Here is a 10241-nt window from a genome sequence, read left to right on the forward strand (position 1 = left end):
ATTAATCGAAAAATATTCGGCGATTCATTCTTTCTTGAATTTGCCGTCCTTTGAAGCATTTTATTAAACTTACGATAACCTCTCAAACATAGAGGCGTACAAAGATTGTTTTATACGACCACGATCATTTTGAAACAATTGTTTTCCGCAAAATATACTTGCAAATATTATGTAATTTGCATACCTGCCTTTTTTCTTCTAATATGCAGGCAAGTAAAATACAATAGGTACCTTTATGTAACTAAGTGCAAGAACGTAGTGGTCGCCGGGAGCGGCGCGGCGGCGTCTTGCGAAACTCAAACGTATAACCGTGTGTAAAATGTTCGTAGACAGTGTCATTTTTGGAGCATAATACACACGGTTATACGTTTGAGTTAGACGCCGCCGCGCCGCGCCGGCGAAATCACTGCGGCCGAGCACTAAGCCTCCTTCATATTGGCGCTCGCTTAATGCAAGTAGATAGAACACCGTCACTACGACGACCGGTTACTCACGGAATCACAGCCCGGCTCGCGGAACCTAGTTTACAATCACTGATGCAGCAAAGATAATTATGTAGGTAGGTAGTTGTTTTTTAAGTATACATAATTTAGTTTTTAGTGACACAGTGGCATAGGAAAAGAAATTTTCTACCTTTCTGGATTAATCTCACTTCATAATAATAAATCAAAGAGATTGAAGTCCAATCTCTTTTTAAAAAATAGATAGTTAATTAATTTTTGTTTTTATTTTTTTAAGCTGGCAATGACTAGATTTTAACTGTCAAATGCAAATGTGTCAAAATCTTGACATGGTGAGGGCGATTTGTTTTTAATAACTTTTATGCACTTTAACGGAATATGGGATTTCTGACAGTGTTGAAGAAAATGCGACAGAAGGAAAAAGAAATGCGGATTCTAATGCTGTATCCTTTTTTTTATTAAAAACGTGTAAATACAATACCATCAGCAAATAACCAATGCCGATGCGTCACATACTTTTTTATTAGGTATTTTATTCACAATTATTATATTTTAAACTGTAGGTACATAATGATAAGGTCTTTTTAAATGCGTGTACACAGTCGGTATATGTTTAAAAATCCATCGTCATACTATTTTATTGTGTAATTTATTAAAACACAATGTCAAAAATTAATATTAGTCATTATTATAAGAATAGTTTCTTCTTCTTCTTAGTAGAGACAGAGCGCTGTATGTAGTGTGAAATAACAATAACAGAGGCTGTGAAATGAAGTAGTGATTTACCCTATAGGTAAGGCTGTCAAAAAAGTAGATATGAAGTTTCGATACTTTTTTGTCAGTATCGAATCATTCTATACGTTTTCCATAGTTAGGATCATGGCCCCCACATCTTGAAGCGGGCCCCCCTACTCATCGCTAGGGTTAAAGGCAGTAGGACGTTCTACAGAATCGTTTTCTAAATGTTGTTTCAGGTAAAATTAACACGTTCGCGGACACGTGTCGGCTAATAAATGTTACTGATATGACACATATTGAAAGTATTGTATTAAGAATGTTTTACTTACTTTTTTTTAAATTTCCGATATATGTATATAGAAATGACTGTAATCTATTGAAAAAAAGTTTTTTTCTTCGGCGTCAATACACGTTGTGTCATATTATCTATCATTTGAACACCGCGATATGACACAATGTACAGACCTACAAACTTATCTAAAGAATGGATGGGTGAGCCAACGTCGAAAACTACCCAATCGAGACTCGCAACTGGACAGAATCTGACATTCAAATGACGTTTTCAAAATGGCGTCCATATGGTAGTTTGTAGTTCCATTTGACCGTTCTTTAGATAAGTTTGTTAGACGGTACATAGACGTCGAACGTCGCGAATATTTGCACATTATGCACAACATAAATTCAATATAGAATCTAAGTACCAATATATCAATACTGTAACGACACAAGACCGTACAATAAGCGTGTATCGATAAATAATATTCTAAACTAATTTTACATGAAAAATCAGATTACGTACATACGCAAATCGTTCAGGAAAAAAATAATGTTCAAGATATTTGTAAAATAAACTAAATTTTATGTAACCATACAGCGGGAAACTAATGATGAAACACTTCTACTCAAATAAATAATAATAATCTACGTCATAGCTTCTTTATTATAAAATAAAACATTTTAACGTAACAAACATTTAAGCAACGAACAACTATTGTTGCATTGTGCTCACAGTATGACACATTGGATGTTACTAATGAGAAATGCATAGTGTCGCAACATGTATAGGCGTTTTACCGTTGTTAGAGGAAACAAATGAGTATCTAGCATCTCTTTCAAAACGGATTTTTACACTAAGATATGACGCTATCTAATGGAAATATGTCCACACTGTGGCACGAGTAGATATGGAACATAGTGTTTTAATCCAAAATACGACTTCTATAAACGTCGTGTCGTATTCCGTTCTACGGTACAGGACGTCAATGGACATTCTGTCATATCACATTTCACACAGTTTACAGAATACAACGTTTATAGACGTTGTGTCCGCAAATGTGTTTAAAGTATTCGGTGTATTTTTGGTGATTTTTTTGTTTTGTATAAATCTACTTGAATTATGGTGTTATCGAATATCGACACACAATAATCAAAAATTACATCACACAATTAGACATTTCAAAATGTTAAAAATAAAATAGTTAATCGCAGATGACTTTTTGCCCATTAGGTCGAATTTGTGATGTGTATTTATTTTACTTGTCAGGTCGACCCGCCACGCCGGGCCCCCCCAGAGCCTGGGCTCCAGGCTAGAATCCTGTCAGTTCTCCCCCTTGTGGGGGCCATGGTTAGGATATTTAAATGCTGATTGACGATGACAATGCATTAAAAGATTTGCAATATTTTAGGCATCGTTTTCAGTGAAATCAAAAGTATTTTATTCATGTTTATTGTTTTCAAGAAAATATTTTACATATAATACACCTGCGAGGCTATTTTACTTATTAAGAGCTAAATGTGATAAATATATCACATGTATCACTTCATGTATTCAGGTGGTTAATTATTATAATAAGTTAACCCTCTGAACTGTCTAAAAGTGCAAATGTTTAACAGCCCCTCTCTTAGCTGTGTTAACTTTTAGAGCGAGATAAAATATGTTAATTACATATTAAGAATAGAGACGCAAGATGCGGCTGTTTTGAAAAATAATTGCGTCACGGCCGCCGCCGTAATTTATAGATCCCTGCGAGCTTTCAAACATCAAGTGACTAGTAGTAACGTAATATTTGTTTTACTGCATGCTACAATGACATAACTAATAAAATTGTAGGTTATGTTATGTTTGACGTTTCAATAAAAACTTCGAGCATTTCAAGGTTTGGGTTGAAAAAATCATAAATACACCGTCACGAACATACCCGAATTTGAGCGAATAGAGACGTATTTCACACGCTTGTCTACCAACTTAAATTTTAGCCGTATGACGAATTACCAATTATTGTAGATAACTTATATTAGAACAAAGAAAATAATGGAAACGTGCTAAAGTGCTAACTATTAAGAATAACTGCGCAGATATCGTTACTTTTTCTTTCGATATGACAGCCTTACCAGTAGGTTAGACCAGTGTTCAAATGTCATGCTAAATACCCACGCACGTTCTTGCTCGATGGTTTTACGCTCATTCGAACATGTCTCAACGTGTTCACGTTCACGCTCGATGCTATTTTGTTCGATATCGAGCAAACGGCTCGATGCGAAAAAGATTCAAGATCCGTAATTCTTGCTCGATATTCGACAGAAAATCGCTTGAGCATGTCTCAACTCGTAGCGCGTTGACTGAGCGTCTTGTACCGAGCTGCTCGAGCGTGTGGACGCAACACGAGCATGCTTCCAAGTCAACGTGTCCGATCGAGCGAAACCGTCTAGCAAGAACGTGCGTGGGTACTTAGCATCAGGTTTAAAAAATATTCCTAACATAATCCTAAGCTTTCTATTCTTATGAAGCTACTATCATAATAATAAGTGTTCACAAGCGTGCATTATCCTTAACATATTTAATTAGCGGCTTGGACAATGCTGGAAAGACGACAATCCTTAAACGATTCAATGGAGAAGAAATCGACACTATATCACCGACTCTCGGCTTCAACATAAAAACTCTCGAACACAAAGGCTACAAATTAAACATTTGGGATGTAGGCGGTCAAAAGTCTCTCCGCTCGTACTGGAAAAACTATTTTGAATGCACAGACGGACTGATCTGGGTAGTGGACAGCGCAGACAAGAGGAGGTTAAACGATTGTAAAAATGAACTGTATGTTTTGTTGAAGGAAGAGAGGCTCGCTAGTGCGACGCTGCTTGTTTTTGCTAACAAACAGGATTTACCGGGAGCTCTCTCTGCACAGGAAATTAAAGAGGTGATTATTTTTTATTATGCAGATCATCGGTTGTGTCCACATATTCTGGTTTAATTATGTCAACTATAATAGTAGAGTATATGCTTCATAACTTTGCATTCTTTGCGGCTCTAGGATGAAAATGATATAATATTTATTCAAAAATATTTTTTTTACATATTATCTACTTATTTATTTATTACTAGGTACATATTATTATATTAATACAAATGAATATCATTTGATCTAATTTTATGCGAGGTAATCAGGCAGAGTCGTATAAGCATAGTAAAAAATGCAAACAAAGTGAAAAGTTATAAAACGTAAACTCTACCATTTAACAAAAGGTGTAGGGATCTGATTTAGTAGGCAATATTGCAGAGCGTTGGAGTGGAGCTCGGAGCAGAAGCACGGAGCAGTGGAGCAATAGGGTTTTACCCGGAGCCGGAGCACCAAAAATCTGTAGTACTCCACTGCTCCGGATGTTTTTCTTATTATTAAATTTTCGTCCTACAATCTGATGACAATATTATATTCGGTACTTTGCAACACTGGAATTATTTGAAATACGGCAACATTGCCGACAAAAGGGGCAGATAATGAAAGACGATTTGCTGTCGGTAATTTTATTTAATAGAATTAATAATGAAAAGTACGAATAATAAACCTTATTTCAAAACTATGTACCTACTTATTTTTAGCATTTTTATAGATATATAACACCTATTATAAGTTTTAACCCGGACCGGAACTGGAGTAAATATTCGGTCCCGGAGCGGAGCAACTCAAAAAAGGGTCTGCTCCAACGCTCTGCAATATTGTGTTTATTGTAATATGGTCATAATCATCAACAGTGTTAAGATTGTTTCGATTGTATCACCTTACCTTACTCGACACCCCTCCCACTCTTGTTTCTTGTTGAAGTAATGTTACCACGCTATTGTGGCGAAGGTCGAAGCGGCTCATGGATGTATCAGGATCAATTAATTAAAAGATTACTTGAATGCGATTTAGTTTATTCACTGGTTGAGGCACTGTACAATGAATGTTGCAGTACTACTAATCTGCAGCTGAAAATATTCCGCTACTGATGTGAAGCGACATCAAATTGATTTACATTTGGCTCAATAGATCTTGGTACACTGTCCAAACTATCTAACTACATGTAATGTGGTACTATTATAATAAATTATCTATATGATAATATAATCTGGTGTACTTCAAGGATCCCGCCTTGGACCCCTATTATTTATTTATATATTATTAATGATATCAATACCTGTTTATACCTCACTCAATTCTCCATTTACATGTCACAAAACTATTTAGAAGGTAACATGAATCGAAGACTATCTTGGGTTACAATCCATTTTAAACAGGCCATATGAATACTTAATCAAATTGAAACTTTACTAGAGTCGAGCACCGATTATCCGGGTAGATTATAACTCAGTGGTTATCCGTAACTCAGTGGTTATCCGTATAACCGAAGATCCAGACAATGGATCGTATAAAAAAAATTTTAATATTAAAGAGTAAACATTGGATGTCTGTCTATCCAAGATGACCACATTCCTCGACTTTTGATATTTTGTAATTATCTATGATGAAATAATTATTTTAATTAATTTCAATTCCAGGTGTTGGATTTGGATTCCATCAAATCTCATCACTGGCAGATCTTATATTGCTCCGCGGTGAGTGGACAAAATCTCTTGGAGGGAATCGACTGGCTGCTGGATGATATTGCTGCCAGAATATTTACTCTCGAATAAGACATCATTAATTTTAATCTAATGTAAAGGCGTGTACACATTTAGCAACAGTTATAAATCACAAATATTGGCTATTTAGTAGTGACCAATGTGTGTCGACCATATTACATCCAATGAGTAAACAACTTAGGGTACCTACCCATTTAGCGACCGCTTATAACTGATCAGTCGATTATATATATTTTTTTTTATATAAAAAAAGATTCTAAAAGAATTTCATTTCAGTTTTGAATTGCCAACTCAGAAAATACAGACTGATAATAATTTGTCATTAAAAGTGGGTATATCCTGGTAAAATCTTCATCTCTAAGTTGGCTCTCACTTTTAAACTCGCCTCGTCTGCTGAACAGCCATAAATCAAACCTTCCAAGAACGTCGATCCGGTGTTGCATAATATGAAGATCGCACACATTTACCTAGCGACAGTCGCACGTAACCTTCGAAACGTATAGATATTTGGATGCAGCGATCGGCAAGCCGGTATAGGAATGATAACTAATTCGTAGGTGTTCGTATGCATCTTGGCATCTTCGACTAGCAGCCCAAGAAGCATGCAACTTGTCGATTGCAACAGTAGATGTTTTTTCAAACTAATAAGTCGCATTCAACCAATCTGCGGAGCTCCATTTGCTAACGTATGTTTTGTGAATAACGATGACGTCACATCGACGTATTCAACACGTTGCAGGCGAGACGAGTTTTGATGTGAGAGCCGGCTAAAGGGGTACAAAGTAGCATGTTGAAGATTTGACAAACGCTACATAAGCTCAACCACGTGTGTGCAATGTGTATTCGCCCTTATAAACCCAACCAAATTTATTATCATTCTGCTAACTTTAAGAAACATGATACTCATTTAAAACAAAAATAAATTGTGTCAAGTGTCTCGCTTTATTAATGTATTAACAATAAATATACAACTAAAAAAATGGGTAAACAATTATTTGATTGTAAAGATAAATTGAAACCACACATGATATGATATTTATCGAATAAAATTCCAGTCGTCCCGTTCCAACATTAGGCTGTAAGTACACGTGATAAAATTGTATGTAAAACTTTTTATAATTTATTTGATTTTCTATTAAAATGTGACAAAACTACTTCTTGTTTTATTTTCACCCTTTTCCTTTTTCATTTACTTAAGCCGCGTTGACACGGTCCAAGTACGATCCAAGTATACTTGGACTGAGTGCCATCCAAATGCACTCATATGAGACATCTTCATACTAATTATTCCTATCCAAGCTGCTTAGACCGCGTCCTACTCATCCAAGTTAGCTTGGATAGGAATAATTAGCATGAAGCTGTCACTTGGATGGCACTCGGTCCAAGTGTACTTGGACCGTGTCAACGCGGCTTTAGTTGAAAGTTTGTAGGAAAAGGTTTGTTCCAAATAATAATAATAAATAAAATATAATTGGATATCCTTAGAGCTTATTCTTGATTGATTGAAGAGTGTTTTACAAGAAGTGTTTATAGAGCAATGGAATGCAGGTTATATTTTATTGTATAACAATAAATTAATACAGGTGTAAACATAAAAAAATTAATCAATTGAAAGAATGTCCTGTTTGACATAATAGCAAATAGAAGGAATAAGTAAAATTATTAACTAACACCTGTCTAAATAAATGTCATAAAATACACGATCACGAGTGTGTTCTGCGATGTAGTTATTTGTATATGTTACGCCAAATGTGCGAAATTGACTTACATGAAATGGGCTAAATTTTGGCTAATTCATGTAATAGTCAAGTCTGTTGCCTTATTCATGAATAAGGTAAATTTTCTGCCGAGTACATGAAGTCGCCAGGGCATGGAATTCTTAAACTGTCAACATGACAGCAGAAAAAGTAAATTTAATACGGATGATTTTATTAGTTATAATTGGACATAATATAATATTATTAGGTTAGGTTGGGTTGGGTTACGTTAGGTTAGGTTAGGTTTTGAAATTCTGAATTATTCAACTGAATGTCCATTTTGAGGTTAGCTAACAAGTGTCAACAAACTATCAAAAACGTACAATCGACCATTGCATGTACCAGTGGCGAAGGGTGACTTTTGGAAAGAGGTAGGCTGTGGAGATATGATAAAAAGAGCACACTTGTCAGGTATACTTACGAGAATAGTACGATATTTACTACTAATGAATAGGCACACACTAATAAATGATAACGACACACTAATTCAATGAAACTTCAAAAACTCATTGACGACATAAAAATGAGCGATGTGTTTAAATTACGTATTTTTCAAAACATGTATACCCATCAAAAATCATTAGATAAAATTTATTTTTATTTTTAAAAACAATCTATACTTATTTATTAATATTCGATTAAATGCCGTTGAAATTATTTTTTTAATTATATAATTATTAATGATTTTGGACAAAGTGCGCAGTTGTGACAACAATATTATGCGCGAATGTTTTAGGCTCTGCGAAAGGAGCTTGCCTCATTTCGTACAAATCAGCAGACTTGCTGAGGTTACGAGACGTAAAGTCCATACAAAAAAAATTCAGAATTATTCCAAACATAATCGGAAATTTATTTACGTCGAGAAATCGCGGCATTTATTATTTAATTTACGGCGCGGCGCGCTGTGGTTTTTTTAATACCTTTGCAGTTGTTTTGTAAACTGTGTAATACTGTAATACATTCCTACATATGCGATCTCGTTGGCAAAATAAATTATTTTTATATAACATAAAATAATGAAGTGATTAAGTATATTAATATGTCAATATGCAATTAAAAAATATTTTTCTTAAGAAGGTAGGCTTTAAATAATCGCCTAGTATGGAGTCTTCGCCACTGGCATGTACGATACCCAAGCACGAATCAAATCGCGAAAATACCTTTTAATAAAATTCATCCATTATCATACGAGGGTGGGTCAATAATTCCTTAGAAAAAAGCATTAAAACACTTTTTATTTTTATTTCTCAACATAATCTCCTTGGAGCTCAATACACTTGGTTAGACGTTTCTCAATTTTTTTTAAACCGTCAGAAAAATAAGTTTTCGGAAGGTCCTCAAAATAAGCATTTGTCCGATCGATGACTTCTTCATTTGAAAAAAAACGTTGTCCACTTAGCCATTTTTTTAAGTTTGGGAAAAGGAAAAAGTCACTGGGGGCTAAATCTGGCGAATACGGTGGGTGGTCGACCAATTCGAACTTCAATTCTTCAATTTTAGCCATTGATCGTAAACATGTGTGAACACGGGCATTGTCCTGATGAAAGAGGATTTTTTTCCTGTTTAAATGAGGCCGTTTTTCTTCAATTTTGTTTTTTAGCTGGTCCAATAAAGATGCATAATAATCCCCTGTTATTGTTTTTCCTTTTTCCAAATAGTCAACGAAAATAATTTCACGTGCATCCCAAAATACAGTAGCCATAACCTTACCAGCTGATTTTACGGTTTTCGCCTTCTTTGGACATGGTTTGCCTTCGCAATCCACTGCTTTGACTGTTCTTTCGTCTCGGGAGTATAGTGGTGTATCCATGTTTCATCTACAGTCACAAAACGACGAAAAAATTCATCCGGATTGCGTTGCATGAGCGACAACAGGGCTTTAGAGGCCACCACCCTATTGCGTTTATTGTCGACTGTGAGCAAACGCGGCACCCATCTTGCAGAAATATTTTTCATGCCCAATTTGTCATGTAAAATAGAAATGACGCTACCTTTTGAGATCCCTGTAACCTCAATTATCTCACTCAACTTTAATCTTCGGTCAGTTAACACCATATCGTGGATTTTATTGATCATTTCTGGTGTAGTCACCTCTACAGGACGTCCTGAGCGTGGTTCATCCTTTGTTGATGTGTGACCACGTTTAAATTCATTTAACCAGTTATAAATAGTTGCAAGTGAAGGAGCAGATATGCCGTGAACTAAATCCAACTCATTTTTTATTTCCTTTGCTGTTAACCCTTTTATATTAAAATGTTTAATAACAGCTCTAAACTCAATTTTCTCCATTTTCCATTTTTCCATTTTCCACAAGCAAATTTTTTTTTTAAATGTACGAGAAACACACAACAACCCGACCGATCTGATTGAAACTTCGCAGCA

The 10241-nt window shown here is 35.3% G+C and overlaps 1 protein-coding gene across 2 annotated transcripts; it reads left to right on the plus strand.

Moving 5' to 3' along the window:
* The first annotated feature begins 764 nt into the window (after positions 1-764).
* Positions 765-7256, plus strand: Arl2 (ADP ribosylation factor-like 2). Of its 2 annotated transcripts, none has more exons than XM_085947950.1 (3): positions 765-904; positions 4045-4399; positions 6019-7256. In XM_085947950.1, the coding sequence occupies exons 1-3, from the start codon at positions 840-842 to the stop codon at positions 6151-6153; spliced, it is 555 nt and encodes a 184-aa protein (XP_085804076.1). In that variant the 5' UTR covers positions 765-839; the 3' UTR covers positions 6154-7256. The 2 variants fall into 2 exon arrangements, with proteins under 2 accessions (XP_085804076.1, XP_085804075.1); XM_085947949.1 differs by lacking the exon at positions 765-904 and adding an exon at positions 2447-2549 and having other exon boundaries at positions 3987-4399.
* The last annotated feature ends 2985 nt before the right edge of the window (positions 7257-10241 follow it).

This window comes from Rhyacophila brunnea, unplaced genomic scaffold (assembly GCF_057557595.1).
Source record: "Rhyacophila brunnea isolate RB1 unplaced genomic scaffold, BYU_Rbru_1.0 scaffold_20, whole genome shotgun sequence".
NCBI lineage: Eukaryota > Metazoa > Arthropoda > Insecta > Trichoptera > Rhyacophilidae > Rhyacophila > Rhyacophila brunnea.